Source organism: Stegostoma tigrinum, chromosome 15 (genome assembly GCF_030684315.1).
Source record: "Stegostoma tigrinum isolate sSteTig4 chromosome 15, sSteTig4.hap1, whole genome shotgun sequence".
NCBI lineage: Eukaryota > Metazoa > Chordata > Chondrichthyes > Orectolobiformes > Stegostomatidae > Stegostoma > Stegostoma tigrinum.
In genome coordinates, this window is record NC_081368.1 from 58,402,956 (window position 1) to 58,425,338 (window position 22,383).

Consider the following 22,383-nt stretch of genomic DNA (forward strand, 5'->3'; position numbering starts at 1 on the left):
TTCGCTGAATAAGACCCGCTAAAGTATAAGTGAGAACTGTTCCCTTTCCACATTTTAAGGGAAGTAATCCATCAGAACCTGACTGTGCTGTTTTTCATTTAATTAACAGTCTGGTAAAGTCATACTCACTGACTCACTCCTTCCTGCCAGTGTCCTAGAGTCCTCCATTTCATGCCTGAGGATGTTCAGACAAAGGAAGCTGCATGCTATAGAATTAAGGAATCCAAGAATTCATGGATCACATTAATTAGGATTAGTGTGAAAAGGTCAGTTCAGACTTGATGGTCCAAAAGGCGACTTCTGTGCTATATGACTGTGCACTCTAGCCACATTATCTTGTCTATGGTAGTATGAGAGCCACAAACAAATTGAATAAGGACAATGTCATAGCTGCACGAAGAGAACACACCTTGGAAGACTCATTCAGCAAAGCCATTGGGTAGAACTCAGGAATAATAAAGGTATAGTTGCCATGTTGGGTTTATATTATCGACTTCCCAACAGCAAGCAGTAGATAGAGGAACAGAGGTATAAGCAGATTGGGGAAAGATTTCAAAACAACAGGACTGTTGTAGTGAGTGATTTTAACTTATCAGATTTTGACTGGGACTCCCTTAGTGCCATGGACTTAGGTCAGAATTTGTTACGTGCATCCATGAGGTTTCATGAACAATGTGTAGGTTGTCCAACCAGGGAAAGGCTGGATTAGACCTTGTTTTAGTGAATGAGCCTGGCTAGGCGATTGAAGTTTCAGTGAAGAGCATTTTGGAAATGATGATCATAATTCTGTAAGTTTGAAAATTGATTTATAGGAAGTTCAAAGTGCAAAATTATGGGAAGACTAATTTCAAAAGTTTTAGGCAGGAACTGGAGAAATGAGATTGAGAATGACTGGTTGAGGGAAAAGCCATATCTGACGTGTGTGTCTATTAGGTTGATCAGTGTTTAGGATCAGCATGTCTCTGTGAAGATGAAAGATAAGGACAGCAAATTTTTTATGGATTCTGGATGACAAGAGATAATGTTTAGTCAAAAAGAAAAGAAATATGTAAGGTTTAGGAAACGATCAGATGAGGTCCTAGAGCCTTATGAAGAAAGCAGGAAAGAACAAGGAATTAGGATAGTTCAAAGAGGCCATGAAATGTCCTCAGCAAGAATAATTAAGGAGAACCCCACTGCGTTTTGTAGGTATGTTAGGAACAAGAGGGCAAGGCTAGGTCCACTCGGGGATAATGAAGGGAATTTGTGGTGGAGGCAGAGGAAATGGGTGAGTTCCTTGATAACTCCTTCACATTGGTATTCAGCAAAAAGGACAAGGAGTTGGATAATTTTATGATGAGGGAAGGATATGTTGACATTCGAGGGCATCTTAATATTAAAGAGGAAGAGGTGTTGAGTGTCTTGAAAAACAGTAATATAGGTATATTTCCAGGGCCTCATGGGACCTATTCCAGGATACCGAAGGAAGGAGAATGCTGGGGTATTGACAGAAATCTTTGTATCCTCTTAAGCCGCAGGCAAGGTCCAGAAAACTGGAGAGTGGTATGTGTTATTGATTTGTTTTAGAAGGTCAACAGGGGCAATTCAAGAAACGGGAGATCAGTGAGCCTGACGTCAGTGGTAGAGAAAATTTTGGAAAAGGTTCTTAGGTACAGGATTTACTCTCATTTGAAAAACAGAATGAATTAATTAGGGGCACTCAGCACGGATTTATGCAGGGGAGGTCTTGTCTCTACGTTTGATTGAGTTTTTTTGAGGAAGAGATAAAGATTATTGAGGGTTAGGCATTAGATGTTGTCTGCTTGGACTTTATGAAAGCATTTAACAGGTTCTCACATGGTAATCTGGTCCAGAAGATTAAGTCACATGGGATCCATGGTGAGTTGGTAAATTAGATTCAAAATTGGCTTGTCATAGATGGGCAGAGGATCGTTGTGGAGGGGTGTTTTGCAGATTGGATGTCTGTGATCAGTGGTGTTGTACATGGATCAGCTCTGAGACCTCTGGTAATACACAAATAATTCGGATGAAAATTTAGGCTGTCTGACCAGTAAGTTTGCCGATGATGTGAAAATTGGAATTGTGGATTGTAAGAAAGGTCAGCTGAAATGTTGGGCAGAGAAGTGGCAGATGGCATTTAATTGGACAAATGTCAGATAATGCATTTTTGGAGATCAAATTCAAAAGAAAAGTATACAGTGAATTGCAGGACCCTTAAGATCATTGATAAACAGAGACATCTTGAGGTGCAAGTCCACACCTCCCTGAAAATGGCAGCATAAGTGGATAAGATGGCGTATGGCGTGCTTGCCTTCATTGGTCGGAGCATTGAGTACAAAAGTTAGTCAGTCGATGCGGCTACATAAACCTTTAATCAGGTCATGAATGGAGCATTGTACATGGATATGGACATCAGACAACAGAAAATATATGGAGTTTTTGGAGATGGTGCAAAAGAGACTTGTCGGGATATTGCTGAATTGGACTGTAACAAGTTGGACAATAAGTTTTTTGCGAGAGCATCGATGGCTGAGGAACATCCTAACCAAAGTATTTAGAATTATGGAAGGCGCGGATAGAGGGTGGATAGTCTGCCTCTTTTTCCCAGGATGGAAATATCAAATATCAGGGATCATAGGTTTAAGGTGAAGGGAGGAGTTTAAGGTAGATGTGCGAGTAAAGTTCTTCTCGCAGAGGGTGGCAAGTGCCTGGAGCACACAGATAGGAAGGTGCTAGAAGCAGGTAGAATATTTTAAGAAGTGTTTACACAGACTCATGAACAGGCAGGGAATAGAGGGATATAGACCAGGTTTAGTTTAGAATGACATCATGGTCGTCACAGGCATGATGCGTAACAGGGCAGTTACTGAACATACTTAATGATGTCAGAGCCCAGGATGATAAAAGACAAGGTTGATGCAGTCTAGGCTAGGGCAACTGTCTCCAGCTAGAAATATTGAAATAGGGGCAGTCCTTCTGGCTTCATTATGCCAAGTTGGAAGCCCCACCTATCCTTTTTTTTAATAGCTTTCACGGTTCGAACTTGAAGATAAATACAAGTTAACTTTGAAGTGTTATCACTTCCTATCTTTTTCACTTACATTTACATTCATGTTATTACCAGATTCTCTCTGGAGTTTCCATTAATTGAGTGTTTAATACTATAACTCCTAAACCTGAAGGTTATAAAGGGGTGGCACGGTGACTCAGTGGTTAGCACTGCTGCCTCACAGCACAAGGGATCTGGATTCATTTCTACCCTCAGGTGACTGTCTGTGTGGAGTTTGCACATTCTTCCCCTGCCTGTGTGGGTTTCCTCCAGTTGCTCTGATTTCCTCCCACTGTCCACAGATGTGCAGGTTGGGTGGATTGGCCATGTTAAATTGCCAGTAGTGTCCTGGCTTGTGAAGGGTAGGTGGATTAGCCACAGGAAATGCAGGGTGATGGGAATGGGGATTGGTCAGGGTGGGGGGGGGGGGTATGCTCTTTGGAAGTTCTGAATGGAATTGATGAGCTGAAATTGTGCTTTCTCACTGCAGCAGTTCTATGATTCTATATTTCATAAAGTTTCAACTATGAAATAGATTTTTGTAGCAGTAAAATCTGATTTTTAATGTTGATTGAGGAATCATTGTAGGACACCAGTGACCTTAATTTGAGTAGCGCTGTGCAAATTTCTTGCCAAGTCACACCGATTAAATAGTCTTTCCTCATACAAGAATTAAGTGTCAACAGATTATGTGTTTGGATCTTGAGAGTTGTCATCTACATAAGACACAAGGTCATAGTGCATCCCATGTTTAAAAAAAAGGCTAACAATAGAAAATTGACATTTTATCAATTATTTTAAAACAAGACTTGTATTGACCTCCATGTCTGGAGATGTATACACACATGCACCACTGCTATATGCTTAATCTATAAACAACTTTAATAATTATTACTTGTGGATTGTATTAAACAAAATAACAAAATATTCCAAACAAAATATGGATACTTACATAAAATATATTTTATTCTGTTGAAAGGAATGCCTCCTCTGTCACTCAATTAACAAATATCTTTGAGAAGAATCCTTCAAGAATAGGTCGCAATGATAGCTGCTCACCTTCATGCATAATTCCTTCAGTTGGTGGGTCAGACAGATGGTCCTAGAACTCCTTTGTGACTCTCGGTGGCAATTCCACTCTGTATTTCTGCCGAGAATTACTGAATGAAAGGGCCAACCAAGTGGAAAGTCATTTTATTTTCACTTTGAAGAGCTGTCACAGGGTACGTGTTCAATTCTACTCTCCAGGGTTCAATATGGATTTCATCCTGACTTCTTTACTCGACCCAGTATCCTACCCTTATTATCCAGTTCCACCCACCCCATGCCCCCTTTTGCATATTACAAAGCAAAAGCAGCTTAAGGTTTCAGTGGTATTCAGAAATAATGCTTTATGGTAAATTTAGGTTTGATAAATTCCTAAATAGTCATAATCACAAAGGGTACGTTAATTACTTTGAGTGGAGGACCGAATATTTGAAATACTCAGCTATCGCTGTCTCTAGATATTTTCTCTGTATTATTGAGGATTCCATATGGTTAAGTCATTCTTTTGTACGAGTGATGTAGATGAGCAAAAGCATCTATAGTTACAGAATCACTAAAGGATGAAAGAGATCTATTCTATTCTCTTCTAGAGAGTTACAATTCAAAAAACAAAGAAGTTATTACACTTGTTTGGAATTGTAGTTGGACCACTATTGGAATACTGTGAACAGTTTTGCTCTGTGATGTAGCCATTAACACATGAGGGCAGGCCTGACCAAACTTTTTCTCCTGTGATCATCTCATTTTAATGCCTCAGTCTTTGTGTGAACCCAAATTAAAAATTGGTACTTGGTTAGATTTAATTGGTGGGGAGTGGCAGCATTGATTGGAGCGGGAGATTGGGTCAGGTGGTGAAGTTTTTTAAATCTGATGTAAAAATTGTACCTCAACCTTTTTACAGGCTGCAATCATACCAGAGAAAAGGCACAGTGCCCAGTGACTGAAAATAAATGCAAACACTGAAAGGGACCTCATAACTGCCAAAATTCAAACCAGCATCCATTGATGCCTCAAAACAATCTCATTTCACAGTTTGGGAAATCTTCCATGAGAGAATGTGCCAAAATATCTTCAAGAGTCATACTTGAGCTGGAATATTATGTTGATCAGGAAAGATTGAACTGATGGGACTCTTTTCTCTGGCAGGAGAAGGCTGAGGGCTGAATTGATGAAAGCCTCTAAGATGAAAGGTAAACTCACCACCGTCCTAGAGGACCTAGAGTCATTAGAGAGACAAATTGGTGGTGAGTTTAACCTGGTTTGTGAAGGTAGATGTCAATAAGATCTTCCTGCATTTGAACCAAGACCAAAACAAAGGGCCATAAACATAGATGATGAGTAATAATTCAAATAGTGTGCATGAAACAAAAATTCTTTACCCAGAGAGTAGATAGAATATATATGATGTAATCGTAAGGAATTGTTGAGATGAGTAGTGTAGCCACATTAAGGAAAAGTGGCATAAACAGACGAGGCAGAAAGAAATTGGATATGTTGATAGGCTTTAAAAAAGGAGAGTGGGAAGTCCCTCTTGGATAGCATTAACATTGGCTTGGACCAATTGGACTAAAAGACATGATTGTGTGCTATATTTTTGTGAGACCCAGTATAATTCAGATTGATGTGATAGGTGATAGAAGTCACTGTTTTTTGAAACTGATTGAAAGGGGCCTCTGATTTACAAATGACTGACATACAAACATGCAAATCTATGAATGTGATCCCATGCAAGGATGTAATTGTAGATTTCTGGCTAACGAGCATTTCCTTTACTGCTGACAGCTGTTTTATATTGTGTTTCGACTTGCGTACAAATTGACTTGCAAATTGAGCAATCTGGAGACTGCTTACTGTTCAAGATATCTCACCACAGCCACATAAGCACACAACCTATAACATAGATTTATGGTTGATTAACTTTGTAAGTAATAACTACAATAAGTATTTTGAAAATAACCTTTGCTTTCATTAATGAAATTTATTCTGCAGCACTGCATTCCATTTAAAATCATCCCATTATAGATATCATTTCGGAAATTACTTATAAATTTAAACATTTTGCTTACACACTTTTATTTGAAACTTTGTTTAACAATAATCTCTCATGATTGAAATTATTCCAAGATTTCATTATTAATGTCTGTTGATATCATGAATTCATACATTGGGTTTATTTTTGAAAAAAGTGCAATAATTTAACACTTGAGCTGCCAGATTCCATAAATATTATGGAATAAATTGAACACATGTGGTTCTGAAGTACAGCCTACAAAATTGACTGATTATAAACTTTTATATGTGGATCATTGGAGTCTGGAACAATTAAGTAATCACCAATTATTTAGTAACTGTTTCTTTCTTTATGCAGGGTGGGCTAAGGAACAGCAAGCATGAAAGTACTCTCTCATCCCAAGAATATGTTCATGAGTTACGTTCTGGAATTACTGATGATAAACTTCTTAACTGCTTAGAATCACTGAGAGTTTCTTTGACCAGCAATCCTGTTAGGTAAGTGAAGCTTTGGTTGGAAGTCAATTTTCTTAAGTCAACTTACTGACCACATTACTCTGCACAGAGATTTTGCAAGATTGAAGTAAGAGAAAGCAGAAAGAACTTGCATCAGTCTGACAACATGGATGGTTAAAAAAAAATCGTCAGCTGATTGTAGGTTTAAATGTCAGGGCTGTGTGCTGATCAAGCTTGTCCACCATTGTTTTCATGATGTAGACTTTGGATGACATTGTGGAAAGACCTCTGGCTCAGGCTTCTTTCTGGCTAAAGAGCATTTTTCTGAAGGTCTCTGATAAGCAGATTTAAATAGAAAAATGAGAATGACTAAAAGTAGTACATTAGCATGCTCAGAAAAGGCGAAGCTACCTTTGTTAAGCTATATGTTCTTTCAGTATTAATAGCTGTAACAATAACTGGCAGTTGTATCTTTAACTTAATCAACTTTGTTAACTTGATGAGTAATGTACTTTACATAATGTATGATAGATGAGAAGGGTGAACTGGCTCACGTCTTTTTGGTGCTATCGGGTGACGACCAGAGAGATTTAAATTATCCTTATCTTTCTCGAGTTAAAATGTAGTGAACTTTTTTCGTATTGTAGAATAACGGAGCCAATCACAAGTTTTTTGAGTGACTGGAGCAGCAATTGTATAACCTGCTAACACTGTGAAAAATAATAAAGCTAAAACATCAAGTGCAAAGTTAAAGGAGTTAGTGTTGAGTACAAAAAGATGATGAAGGAAAAGTTCTCTGCATGTCCCTGAGACCTAACATTTTATCCTAAGACATGATGGCCTCAGTTGGTTTCTTGGACAGGTAGCTGTAGTGAATATTTTATTGAGACTTATGTTTTCCTGATCTTTCATCATTTCACTGCCAGTTTCTACCTGAGAGACAGGGAGAAAGCCTTCCACACCCTTTGTTCAGTTCTGAAGTCCAGAATTCAATTCCTTTTCTCTGCCAAAAGAAGATCCTTTGAAATGGCCGCTTGGTTGTATACTTCAACTGAGTTCATTGGGTCCAGGCATAATAATCATGAGTGATGAAACATCTCCAGTGTATGAAGATTCTCCTAATGTTGTGAATGAAATAGGACATGAGGACCTTTTCACACTTCCAATTGAGGGGCTAACTGGTTTCATTGTCCTGGTTTAATCCATGTTGATTTCATGAAATTTAGTTGACTTGTGTTAGCCAGCTGATGCTTATGGCCTTTGTATGTCATTTATTTGGCCCATTAAAGTAGTTATAAATTTGTTGATGGAATTCAAAGATCAGTATTCCAAATTTTATATAATGTTGACCATAAACAGAAGAAGACAAATTGAGGAATGAATATCGAGCAGTTGGATGTTTGATTTTTCATCCTGGAAATGCATCGACATGGTAAATTCATCAGAAAAGCCTGTAATGATGGAAGGAATATAGATGATGTACAAAGAAGTGAAGATATACAAATATAAACAACTACCGTAATGTAGAGACAGCAAGAACTGTTGATGCTGGCGTCAGAGACAACACAATGTGGAGCTGGAGGAACAGGCAGCAGCAAAGGAGTAGGAAAATTGACATTTTGGGTTGGGATCCTTCTTCAGAAAAAGGGTCTTCTGAAGAAGGATTCCAACCTGAAATGTCAACTTTCCTGCTCCTCTGAAACTACCACAATGTAGTTTAGATTCTGTCCCTACTCTGAAAAAGCGAGTTAAATTATTTGCAGTGAGAAAGAAGTTTAAATGTCTCACCTGAAGGTGCTTGACATGGAACAGAAAAATAAAATGGAACAGAAATTGAAACAGATAATTAAGTATCAAACTGGTTTCAAAGACAAACTAGTATAGAAGAGGAGACTGGAATTTTTGGAGATTAACGGCTGTCCATGAAGGGCCAGAAGCATATCTTGCCATTTGAGAGAGATAATTGGTTATATAGCTCAAGAGCTTAAGGAGCACCACTCTAAGCCAAATGTGGGGAAAGGCAATGAGACAGGCTGACAAGAATTATTGCAGCTGCGAGCAGGATCCAAACCAGTTGACATTGTGCGAAACCACACTCGTGTCATTTTCTCCAGTTGACTCCTGAGAACACTGTATTATGAATTTGTATCTACGATCCAATTTTGTGTTTCCAAGCAAAGAAGCTACATCTGTGGTTAGATAAGGGTAACGTACATTTTAGGCGCATAATAAAGTATTGTAGTTAATTCAGTGTTTGAGTTCGTGGTCAGAATGACAAAACGAGTCTTGTGTTAGACATTCCGCCTCCGCCTCCCCCTCTCTCCCTATTTATTCCAGTTCCCTCCCCCCATCCCCCTCTCTGATGAAGGGTCTAGGCCCGAAACGTCAGCTTTTGTGCTCCTGAGATGCTGCTTGGCCTGCTGTGTTCATCCAGCCTCACATTTTATTATCTTGTGTTAGACATTGCCAGGTTTTACTTAATTTGAGCTTTGTGTATTGTTGGTAGTAATTTCACCAAGTGGAACCAATGAGCAGAACATGTCAAAAAGTGTGTGTGGTGTTTGGGATTTGCATCTTTATACTAATTTGAAGTAAAGTTATTGAGCAAATTTAAAAGGAACATGCTAGTGTCAAGCAAGTAAGAAGATCATGGGGAGTAGGTCTGAATGGATACAATGCTTAACAAGATGGAGAACATTGCTGCAACATATTGAGGCATTCAGTTGTGCAAATTTCTACTGAATTGAATGAAAGATTACAGTGCAGTCCTGCTTGCCCAGTACCCTGTAATTCAGAATTCCCATGTACTCAGCAATCGATGAGGCTAAGTTTCCTCACATTGGGGCTGATCATTTTATTGCCTCTATCACACTCTTGCTGTCTCATGCTCTTGCACTCGCGCGCTCCCTCTCTCGCACTCCCTCTCTGACAATCAAATCTTGTTGAAAACATTTGAACGGCCCTGTCCACAACCATTCTCTGTTCATGCTAGATACCTGATGTTGGCCATATGTGTGTCTATTTATTTATTGCTATGATTTAAAATATTTTAATTACATGAAATTTCTTCTGCTAAATTGACAAATGCCTTCACACTTTTATTCTCACCACAACATTTACACACTGAATAGGAAAACTATTTGGCCATTCCTCAAGCCTGTTTTGCCATTCAGTAAGCTTATAGATGGTTTTCTACCTGAACTCAATTTTCCCACATTTTCTATTGATCTGCGTCTTACTTGTACTCGATGACTGAGCTCTCAGAGAGAGAAAAATCTGAAGGTTTACGATCTTTTGAGTGAATAAACCTCACTCATATTGATCCGAGATGGTATCTCCTATTATCAAACCTTGGTTCTTGACTTCCAAACAGAAGAACTATTTTCCCTGCCATGTCCATTCAGAATTTTGTTTTAATTAGATTATTGTATATTCTTTAAAAATGTAGGAAAAGTAGGTTCGCCATACATAAAGCCTCCTCATAAGACAATCATCTTATCCGAGGAGTCAGCCTAGTGAATATTTTTTGCACTTGCTTTCAGCATGTCTTTCCTTTGGTAAGGTAAATTAAGTGTTACATAATGCTGTGGTCTCACTTAGACTGCATTTGACTGTTTACAATAGCTTCTGATTTCAGGTGGTGTATTTGTGCCATCTGCCAGTATCACTTGCTTTTCCCCCTTCACGTAGCACCTTTCACAAGTAAATTAGTGTATCTTGTGAACTAAATGTATCATACAGCATTTCTGGAGGCAATATAATGTACTCATTCTCTATAAAAGAAATTATATGCCATTGTCTCTTAGTAGAAAGAGAATCTAACGTGACAAATAGTAAGAGTAAACCAGTGAAAAGATAGTTAACTTACCTCAGCACAATACATTTTTTCCTGAGCTTGATTAACAAATCATTTCCTTTTTTCTACTCTTCACTGGTTTGGGTTCTTCAGATAAGCACACGTCTTTACACTCATTCTCATCACGATACCCTGACAGAATGACACATCAGACAGAATGTCTACCAACTCCGTCATTCAATAATTTCAGACAAAGTGGATCTAATCCAAGCAGAGTGCTAAGTGGTACCTGATGGGCAAATGTTCACATTTGTTTAAACCTTCCTACCTTTTGCTCAAACTGCTAAGTAAGTGAAGCTGAATATCACCGATCCCACCTCTTGATCAAATGATCCAGTCTATTTCTCACAGACAGGTTTCCGTCTTTGCAGTTATTTATCTCAATTAATACAGTTGCCCTTTCAATTTAAATCAGCTTAAAATCTTTTATATTTACTTTTATATAAATCTTTGAAATAATAGAAGGCAAGAATATAGACTCCAATTACCCAGGGAAATATGACTTTGGAAGACATGGGGAAGCAAACAATACAAAACACACTTAGTATTTTTGCAATTCTTTGAGGAAAGAAAGATAAAAAATAACTTTGTTTTGAGGAGGCAAGTTTTGCTATAAATAAATGTTGCAATGTAAAATATGGTCTATTACTCTTAAATCTCACTCAATTTTAAAGCCTTCAAAGACTTTGGTGTTGCGGGAAAACCAGCTAAAGATCAGCTGTAATAGTTTCCAATGACTTCCAAAGTCACCAGGTCTGAAAGTAACCAAACCCTCAGCCGAAATAAGGGAATGTCCCACAGTTGGGACTGACCCTTTTGCCCAGAAAAGAGGCTATCTAAGGAATAGATTCTTATATACATTTATTCTTATATACATTCAAATTCTTCTTCTGCATTATTTTGCTCCCAATGTGACCTTCAACATTCATTGCATGGGGTTTGCTGGAATAAGGACAAATACAAATCTCATTACGTAAAGAGGATTGATCACCACTTCCCCATTTTCACGAAAGGATAACGGGGAGTTGCTGCTATATCATCAAAAATCTTTGTGTTATTGGTTGTCAATTTTCACCCACCAAAAGCTGTCATAATTTTGGGGAGTTATCAACAGATACAAATTACTGGCCGTCAAGGACAGACCCATCTAAGCAAAAAGTCTCTTAAAAATATGCACTGGAACCAGTATTTTAAGGAGGGTCTGGAAGTATTTTTGCCGTTAGGTGAAAGGAGTTGCTCTCTATTTTCTCTTTCTGAAGCAGTTGGCATCTAGTAAATACAGAAACAACTCCAGAAAAAACAGGAACCGAGATATCTCAACATCTACAACATTGGCAATAACTGACTACGCCCAAAGCGAAAAAGAAAGCTGGTCAACACTAATCTTGGGGTAAAACATGATATCTCCAAGATATCCAAAGGAATCCAAACAATGTATTCTTTTAGCTTCTGTGGAGTGTGGTTTCAAGATGTCTCTAGATTTCTCTTTGTATCTGAGAGTGGGCCAAAGTGATCATTTGAAGGCCATATGCTTGATGTCACTTCTATGACTTTTCTCTGATCTGCTATTGAATAAATGCACTTTTTTCTTTAATCCAAGCAAACCTTGTGGTTGCCTCCATTATGTTCGAAGCAAAAATAGTTAACTAAGTCTTTACTTGGTGAGAGAGAAAGCCTTGTGCAAAAGGCATTTAAAATGTTTTTCTGGTTGACTGAGAAAATTGAACAGATGGAAGCCAGTTCACTCATTAGTACCTGGTAATGATAAAAATTGCATCAGACTTACTATTTATTAGCTCATTGTTTCTATAAGAAACAGCTTAATTCTCATTTTTGTTCTTTCTGAAGCTCTGAGAAAGTAGCCTATTTTGTTTTACACATCATAAGTAAGATGGAATTTTGCATGTGATCTATTTCTACTTGTAATGCAAATGTATGGAGATGATCTTTTTGGGCATTTTGTTGAGGACTAAATTATGAAAAGGATTATTATAAAATAAGTGTGAAAATGATTACTGATTTTTTTTAAAAAATTACCATGTATAGTTGTTTATACTGCTGTTAATTCAAACAGTTGAGCTTATCACAGACAAGCTAAAACCAGAAAGTTTATCCAAAGAGAGATGTGGCTAACAACGAGTAGTTGATTGGTCTTTGCATGGTAACCATTGACGACAAAGGATTTTTGCCTGCCAGCGGCTGTGTGATTTTTCTCCCAGGTAGCTCAGCAATTTGTGGGTGTGAATGTTAGATCAGAAACAATCAAACCTCCAAGAAAGAACACCTTTCCTTTCCTCTGCAGTACAAAAATGTAGCTAATTACAAAGCGAGCCAGATTTTTGCCCTCCTTCAGTTGCTGTAAACTGTGGTTTTTGACCAACAACTTAGGACTTAATAAGTTATGAACAAGTCACTCTGTGCCTATTGCAAACAAGTAGAAGCACCAGAGAAAGTAGATCGAGGAGCAGTGAACCCTGAGAAGCTGAAAGGACCATTTCAGCGAATCTTGTGGAAAGGGACCTTGAACCATCTTTCTAGTTTTTCCCGTCATTCCTAACCCCTATCTTTTGTTTTCTGTCTGTGTGTGTGTGTGTGTATGTGCAGGAAGTATTTTATAAGGAGGCTATAATTTTAACCAGGAGATTCACATAGCAATAATTCATAATTATTGATGTGCAACTTGAATCTATTTAATTCTGATAAATTGTATTTCTTGTCAAGAACAGAAACCTTGTCCATGCTTTCAGTCAATGTAGTTCTTTAAAAAAATGGGTAAACTGGGGAATTTTGGTCATGTTGTTCGAGTGATGACTCCATGAATAGCATAGCATAGCTTGATGTCAAGCTTGCTACCTCAGTAAACTAAAGTTGTAACAAATGATAAATGAGAAGATTGCAAATGGGCATTTCTTCAAATGTCCGTGGTCGTATATGCAAAGCGTAAAGTGAAACATGAAAATTGAGGACTAAAAACAGCGTATGAGAAGATAATGGTCAATATTTTGTAAGATGGATTGTAGCAGTTTATTGACTTGTTTTTCCACTTGCTCCCCTATTGAGTTTAATAAACTGTGCATTCATTATTGAGCCAAGTGGTGCTGGTTTAAATGAGCGTCGTCAGACTTCAGGCAAGGGGAGAGGTTGAGAAGGAGAGCGTTTCATAGTAACTTGAGCCGGTGTGGAAATTGAACCCATACTGTTGGCATCACTCTGCATTGCAAGCCAGATAGGCCAGCATTGTGGCAAATAGGGATAGCAAGCTAGTAATCAGTGTCCTTCAAGGCTTCACTCCTTTCTCTTCCTGTAACTCCTTGGGCGATACAATCCTACGATCTGCACTTTGTCAATTCTGGCCTAATTCTCTATTTCTTTTTTTAGTATTTCCAACTCTGACTTGATTCCCAAATTCTCCATGCCTCTTCCTTTTCTATTTTGGCACTTCATAATGCATGTTGCTTCATTCAAGTTCTTGGCTCAGGTCTTAGGTCTCATTGTTTCTCTAAGCGACTTGGTGTCAAATTGTCACATAAAAGTGCATAAGTAAGTTGCTTTTAAGTTAAGTTGCTCTTGAACTCAGTGGCTTCCTGAGTTATTTCAATGGACAGTAAAGTCAACCACGTTATCACACATCTGGAGTAGCATTTTGGCTAGACCAAGTAAGAATGGCGGTTTTCCTCCTTAAAGAACAAAAGTGAAATATACAGGTTTTTACAACAATTGTTTGTTGTTCACTGGTACAGTGGGACTAGCTAGTTCTAATTTTAGATTTAATAACTAAATTTAATTTCCACCAGCTGCTGTGGTAGGATTTGAACTTTTATCCACAGAGTGTTTGTCTAGGCTCTTAATGTACAAAACCCAGTGAGATTACCATTATATCACCATCTCCCCAAGTGAACCTTTGTTGCATCTGCTCTTGGGCACACATCCTTCCTTGAGAGAAAATCTGTGCACCGCACTGTAGGTACAGTCGCATCTGAATTTTGTAAAATTGTCCAACATTCCTTAATGTTTCCCACCAATCTTTTGCATTGAAGATATTGTACTATTTGCCTCCTAACATGCTTGGTGTACTTGCATGTCAGCCTTCTGCCTTGGACCCCAAAATTTCTGGAAACATCAACTTTTAACGGTTTCTCAGTATTTAAACACTTTTGTTTTCCATTCTGCCTACTAAAGCATTTCCCTACGTTATTTTGTAACTTTCACTATGTAACTCACCTACACCACTTATTTATAGCCCTTTACAGTCCCCTTGTGTCTGCCTTGCAGCATACTCCCCACCTTTTTGTATTGCCAGCGAGCTTGAATGTATTATCTTCTGTTGTTTTCATTTTAGTCATTAATGTAGATCATTAATGGTTGAGGCCTCAGCAGTGATCCTTGCAGCACTCCAAAACTAAATAATCTGTCTGCCTGAAAATGAGACATTTATTTTGTTTGCTTTTATCCACAGAGTGTTTGTCTAGGCTCTTAATGTACAAAACCCAGTGAGATTACCATTATATCACCATCTCCCCAAGAGGGGAGATCTCCCATCTCTCCTCTAACCAATTCTCTGTCCATGCCAATATATATCCTGAAAGCCCATGATCTCTTCTGTAATTTTTAGTATGCTGCATTATCAAATGTCTTTTGAAAATATGACATTTTCAAACACATGGACACAGGCTTTTAAAATAAAATCCACATATTTTTCAAATTTCTATGACCACTTCCTTCATGATTCCGAGAATTTCCTGGACTGATGCTAGGCTTGTATAATTGCACAATGCTAATTATATGATAAAGCTATTAGGAAATTACGTGAAAGAGAAATCCATAAGTTTTGACTTTTTAATCAGCTGAACCACTTCGGCTGACAAATCAAAATTTTTAGAAATGTGTTTTGCATCCTCCATCCTTTTTCTAAATAATACTTTGAGAAATCCTTTAAAACCTGCTTCTCTGATTTTGTTCCAAAATTTCAGTTTACGTGAAATTATCATGTAATTCATTTTATTTAGTCCTGAGTTCTCTTCAGATGGAAAGTTGAAATATGAACAAGAAACTGCACACACTTCATTTCACATGACATCTTGCCTTCGGTAGCAGCCGCTAACATTGCATGTGTAGTCATGTAATACTATTATTAATATCACAAAATGCAAAAATCAACAAGTTGAATCAATTCTAGAAACATTTGAGTGTTTTGGAAATTAGTTTTTATATGTTCATATTGTTAACAACAATACTTGTAAATTATTTTCTAGTTGTCCTAAATTATGGAAAGATGCTGAAATCTAAATTTGATTACTTATTTTAAATGTTAAATGTATGTCCACAATTCATTTCAAAGATAGTTGGCTTGGCTGGTTTTTAGCCTTTTCAACTAAACTGAGTTTTCATCGACTGATAGAACATATTCAGACTGTTTCAGGTACAGGCATGTCTACAGAATAGCCCATAAATCATGAATTTGTGTAACTGACCCAATCCCCTTATAGTTTTTCACATACTCCAAATTAAAGAAAAAGCACAGCAATCAAACTTTGAACTTAAATAAGTTAAAGGGTAGTTTATTGCAAAACAAATGCAGTAAGCAATTCAAATAAATTTGGTAAAGTTATTCGCTAAAAATACTGATACAAGATTAAAATAGCTACAGATAAGTACCCTTAAAAAGGTCAAAGTCAGATCAAACTCTACTCAGTGTCGGTGTGGCTTGTTTCAAGATTTCTCATTACATGTTGAAAATATCGAAAACTTGAGGTCAGAATTGTGCAGCTGCAATTGCTTTTATAATAAATTAATTGATAGCTGATTGTACAGATTGTATCAGCAATTGGGGAAGAGGGGTCTTTTCTCTTGTTAAGGTCATAAATCACACAACACCAGGTTATAGTCCAACAGGTTTATTTGAAAACATAAGCTTCACTCCTCCTTTAGGTGTTAGTGACAGAGATAGTATCAGGCACAGGTCTTATAAATAAAAAAATCAGGATGTATTAAATAAACTTGAGATGTTGTTAAACCTTTAAGCAATTAGAAAGTTTTTAATTGATTAATATGTGTATGTAAATCCCCAAATTCCTTTCAAGTCACTGTCCTGAGAGAAGTATGAGTTTTAAAAGTGTAAAGAAGAGGTGACATTTTAGGTCAGACAGTGCATGTTAGGGGTGAGGCCTCATTTAGAACCTGTTTGTTTTGGTTTGGAGTCAGACTGATTTTATTTCTAAAGTATGAATTTATAAGATGCCACATTGGCTATCTATAAATTTGTGTGCTTTTTGAACAAATAGAGTGTACGTGTAGATTGACCCAATTGATCCACATGTGTGCGTGCATCTGTGCAGGGTAGAGGGTGAGTGTGTCTCGGCGTGGGGCAGAGGGAAAGCGTGTGTATCCAGGATGTTGAACGATCCTCTTCATGGAGAAGGATGTGAAGATCTGTGGTGTGGAGGAAACGGCAGCCCCACCCCCATTTCCTACCTACTAACCTAATCCTACCCCCTTGACCTGTTTGTCCTCCCCGGACTGACTTATCCCCTCCCTACCTCCCCACCTACACTCACCTTTACTGGCTCCATCCTCGCCTCTTTAACTTGTCTGTCTCCTCTCCACCTATCTTCTCCTCTATCCATCTTCGATCCGCCTCCCCCTCTCTCCCTATTTATTTTAGAACCCTCTTCCCCCTCCCCCATTTCTGATGAAAGATCTAGGCCCGAAATGTCAGCTTTTATGCTGCTAAGATGCTGCTTGGCCTGCTGTGTTCATCCAGCTCTACACTTTGTTATTTCGGATTCTCCAGCATCTGCAGTTCCTATTACCTCTGGCATCAGCCCTTGTTTGCTTCTCAAAATGAGCTGTTAGCATGAAAATTCAGGGCAGCTGTGAGTGAATGTGACAGTTATGGGAATGGCATTGCTCGTGCTCCTCTAAGTCCAAGTCCAGTTCCAGAAGTTGCCTCAGTTGAGAGGATGATGACCTGGGGACATCCTTAAGTGGTACATACACTGTCTTTTAAGACTCTTTTAAAAAAAAAACTTATGACAAGACCAAAAGATTCAGGGACTCATCAGTATGCTCTACCTCTTTGGTGGATTTTCAGCCAATGTTTCTCTCTCAAGAGGTTGTGCAACAGCCACGGCAGGTTGCTGGTCTTGCTGATGGCACTTGAATTCTACGTTCTCTTCAGATTTCAGGCAAGGTCACAAGGCCTTGAGAAGGAATGTTTGAAAAAATGATGCACTTCTATTGGAGAAACTCCTGTCCCCCTCGTTCATCACAATAAGGCCTTAAGTTATTACCTTGTGCAGGCTATTAAAGTCATGCCTCCATGAGGAGCTGTGAGGTAGCTGATGGGTAGCATTTCTGAATCAGTGTAGGTGTGATTATTGCAGTTACCTCAGCAGGGTCTCAAATTGTCCTGAAGAAGAACAGGTCTGTAAATTACTTAGCCCTCATTGCGTGTGGCCTCAGGAATAAGTCATTCAGTGCAATGAAGTCCATCCTCAGACTTAATGTGCTTTTCTAGGACCCCATGGACTATCAGCTGCCAAGTCCACTTATCACTATTAACCAAACACAGTGGATTAACCGTGGCTCAACCTTGGATTATCCTGGCAAGACAGCTCAAATTGATCATAGCCCAGTCACCGACTGATGTCTCCATAGCATCCTGACTGACTTACCTGTAATCCTTGGACTCGTTGCACTTGGCTTCAAGAAATGATGATGGTTGGGTCCCTCAAATGCAAGTACACGGAATCTCGCACTCAAACAGGACCAAGCACCATTGACTGTTGTTAATCCACAGACTGGAATTGGCTGAGCTTCTTGACCGACTGTGTCAGCCTCCCCTGAGTGATCAACTTCCCCTGGACTCCACTCAGGACTGTGTTTCCTTCTGACTTTAGGACATGTTCATTTGCTTGAAGCACATGCAGTGTGTTTGCTTCTTTAAGTTGATGGCACATATTGCAGATGTTGACATACCTCACATGCATTCTATGTACTTGTGTAGAACATGAAATGCACGTGTGTCGCTCCATATAAAATTAACTGGCAACGTATGCAAACCATTGGTGCCTCTGAGCTCTGAAATGAAGTGTTGAAGGCCTGAAGTGATATGAGAGTTGGTCAGAGAATGTATGATGATATGGTGACGCTGGTGGATTACCGTTGTTAGCGTGAGAACAAAAGTTTGAAGTAGATAATGGGCATGGAGGGTCATTGTCTGAAAACATATTTGGACAATGGCCAGTTCAAGCAATCAATGAGCTACAGCCACTATGTTCCCACCCTGACTTACATGTTTAGAATTTGTGTAGTCTAGTTTTTTGAGTAAATTTATAGCTCGGGTTGTGGACGCTGTGGTTGGTTCACTGACTAAGCTGTTTCGTTAGTTTGCTGACGTTTCGTTACTCTGCACAGTAACGCCATTGGTGCAGCCTCCGATGAGGTGTTGCTGTGTTTTCCAGCTTGTTATTTAAACTCTGGAGTCCATTGGAGTTGATTACCCCATTTCAGTTTCTCTTTGCAGTGGTGTCTACATAGGGTCTAAATCTACATGCATTAGAATTAAATATATTATTAAATAATTGAAAACACAGCAATGCTTCATTGGAGGCTGCACTGATGATGTTACCCAGCAGGGCAATGAAATGCCTGCAAACTAATGAAACAGCTTGGTGAGTGAACCAACCACAGTCTAGTTTCTAGAGGAATGATAGAAGGATTGGAATTGGCATATGAAGTGGGCTTTTAGCAACATAAAATGCACATGAAATAAACAGAGTAGTCACAATTAAACAGCAAGATTCCGAACTTTAGGTTTTAAATGTAAATGGAAAGTCAGAAAATAATTTTCAATGCAAGATTCTGATTTTTTTTTCCACCTCACCTGCATTTTCTCAACATGATCGCCATTGCTCACTCCACTTCAGAGAGTTGTTAGAGTTGTGATTCTACTATTAGGCAATATTTACCAAGTAATTTGGATTTTCAAACAGTTTTAGATAATCAGTCAGGCTCTTGGAGTGATCATGCATGTTAGGCCTATGTGCTGGAGCTGTGTTCTTTGTATCTTTCCAGAAGATCTCTACAAACTGCACTTTTAAACTGAGGAGAAGGTTTGGAGACTGTCAATCCGTGCTGCAGCCCTGACGATACCCTGACCAATTGAATCGATTTACCCAGTTTATCTTCTGTCAGCTTACTGAAATAATCAATCATCCTGCTGCATCTCCATGTTACAACTATTGTTGAGACATTTAGCACCCTCTTCTTATGATCTTTTCTTGCATTTCTCCTCTGATGAACACTTGAATCCTTTATTTTTAGCCAATAAACTTGCTGTTGGGAGTTTGCTTATGTTGATATTGTTTATTTCATCCTTGATTTTGGTTGGGTATGTTTGTCTGCTTTGGCACTTCTGGATTAATGAAGCAAAAAAAACATGGTTCGTGCTTCTAATTGCTACCCAATCCCCTCCTTCAAAAGTCAAGTGCACATTTAAAAGGTCTTATTCGGATTCAACTGTGATCTTCCAGCAGTTAACTGAGTTGTTATGTAATATCCATGGTTATTCATATGAAGAATAATTTACCACTGAAACATATACCCAATATTAATTTACAATTTGGCAGAGAGGATATTTCAGAAAATCCTGAAATGTGAGGTGAAATTGAAAATTTTAAACTCTTAGAGAAATAAATTCTGATTTCGACACTCTGCAACTTACTTTTTTGTTATTGTAGACGCAAGTGAAATTCACTTAATGATGATCCCTCTATTGTGCTGTCTTGGTAATATTGACAAAACCAAATATCTAATTGGATGTTTTGACTATCCTTGAAATTTGGAGCGCTATTCCACACATACACAGAGTTGGACTGAGATTTTGGGGTAATAATAAAAGAGAATCCAGCTCAGTTGAAATGGACAAAAAAACTACTTGTCTTAAAAAAAACTTTTAAGTATAGCTGGATAAACTTCTAAGATGTTATGATAAATCTTTAAAAGCCCACTGGATTTTAGGGAGAATGCCAAGAGTTTGGCGAGAGTGTACAGGAAATTTACCAGAAAGATGCCAAGAGTGAGGGACTTCATGCGATGGAGGGACTGGAGAAGCTGGGACTGTTAATCTCAGAATGGCAATATCTATAAACAATGTTTGAAAACGATGAGTGGTTTAGATAGAATAAATGAGCAGGAACTGGATCAGTTGAAGGACGGGCCAGTAACCAGAATACTAGATTTAAGATGACGAGCAAAACAGTAGAGGTTTAATAAGTTATTCTCTCACTCAGCAAGTCATTATGATTTGAAATATACTGATTGTGGTGGCAATAGGCAGTGATAACTTTCGAATGGGACATGAAAAAGAGACATTTGCAAGGATTTGAGAAGAGAGTGAAGGAAATGAGAATAATTATATATCTCATGCAAAAAGCTGAAATGGACAACACGGTCTGAATAACAAAGTGTGAAGCTGGATGAACACAGCAGGCCAAGCAGCATCTCAGGAGCACAAAAGCTGACGTTTCGGGCCAAGATCCTTCATCAGAGAGGGGATGGGGAGAGGGTTCTGAAATAAATAGGGAGAGATGGTGAGGTGGACCGAAGATGGATAGAGGAGAAGATAGGTGGAGAGGAGAGTATAGGTCAGTCCAGGGAGGACAGACAGGTCAAGGAGGCGTGATGAGGTTGGTAGGTGGGAAGTGGAGGTGCGGCTAGAGGTGGGAGGAGGGGATAGGTGAGAGCAAGAATAGGTTAGGGAGGCGGGGACGAGCTGGGCTGGTTTTGGGATGCAGTGGGGGAGGGGGAGATGTTGAAGCTTGTGAAGTCCACATTGATACCATTGGGCTGCAGGGTTCCCAAGCAGAATATGAGTTGCTGTTCCTACAACCTTCGGGTGGCATCGTTGTGGCACTGCAGGAGGCCCATGATGGACATGCCGTCTGAGGAATGGGAGGGGGAGTTAAAATGGTTTGCGACTGGGAGGTGCATTTGTTTATTGTGAACCGAGTGGAGGTGTTCCGTAAAGCGGTCCCCAAGCCTCTGCTTAGTTTCACCGATGTAGAGGAAGCCACACTGGGTACAGTGGATACCGTATACTACAGTGGCAGATGTACAGTTGAACATCTGCTTAATATGGAAAGTCAGCTTGGGGCCTGGGATGGGGGTGAGGGAGGAGGTGTGGGCGCAAGTGTAGCACAAACAGTTACAGGGGAAGGTGCCGGGTGTGGTGGGGTTGGAGGGGAGTGTGGAGCGGACAAGGGAGTCACGGAGAGAGAGGTCTCTCCGGAAGGCAGACAAGGGTGGGGATGGAAAAATGTCTTGGGTGGTGGGGCCGGATTGCAGATGGCAGAAGTGTCAGAGGATGATGTGTTGTATCCGGAGGTTGGTGGGATGGTATGTGAGGACGAGGCGAATCCTGTTTGGGCGGTTGTGGCGGGGGCGGGGTGTGAGGGATGTGTTGCAGGAAATGCATGAGACACGGTCAAGGACATTCTCGACCACTGTTGCGGGGGTGGGGGCGGCGTTGCAGTCCTCGAAGAACGCAGACATTTCAGATGTGCGGGAGTGGAATGCCTCGTCCTGGGACAAGGTGCGGCGGAGGCGAAGGAATTGGGAATAGGGGATGGAATTTTTGCAGGGGGTGGGTGGGAGGATGTGTATTCTAGGTGGCTGTGGCAGTCGGTTGGCTTGAAGTGGACATCAGTTTCTAGCTGGTTGCCTGAGCTGGAGACAGAGAGGTCCAGGAAGGTGAGGGATGTGTTGGAGATGACCCCGGTGAACTTGAGGTTGGGGTGGAAGGTGTTAGTAAAGCGGATGAACTGTTTGAGCTCCTCTTGGGAGCAAGAATCGGCCCCGATAGAGTCATCAATAACCCCACCTCTTCCTCTGTTACATGGTTACAATGGTATCAATGTGGACTTCACAAGCTTCAAAATCTCCCCCTCCCCCACTGCATCCCAAA

General features: G+C 39.4%; 1 protein-coding gene across 5 annotated transcripts in view; it reads left to right on the plus strand.

The window, feature by feature from the left end:
* Positions 1–22,383, plus strand: part of diaph2 (diaphanous-related formin 2) — a 632,555-nt gene that overhangs the window by 184,130 nt on the left and 426,042 nt on the right. For all 5 annotated transcript variants that reach the window (XM_059651484.1, XM_059651487.1, XM_059651485.1 and 2 more), the window contains one exon: positions 6,465–6,604. In XM_059651484.1, the coding sequence (XP_059507467.1) occupies positions 6,465–6,604 (140 nt within the window). The remainder of the gene's footprint in view (positions 1–6,464; positions 6,605–22,383) is intronic.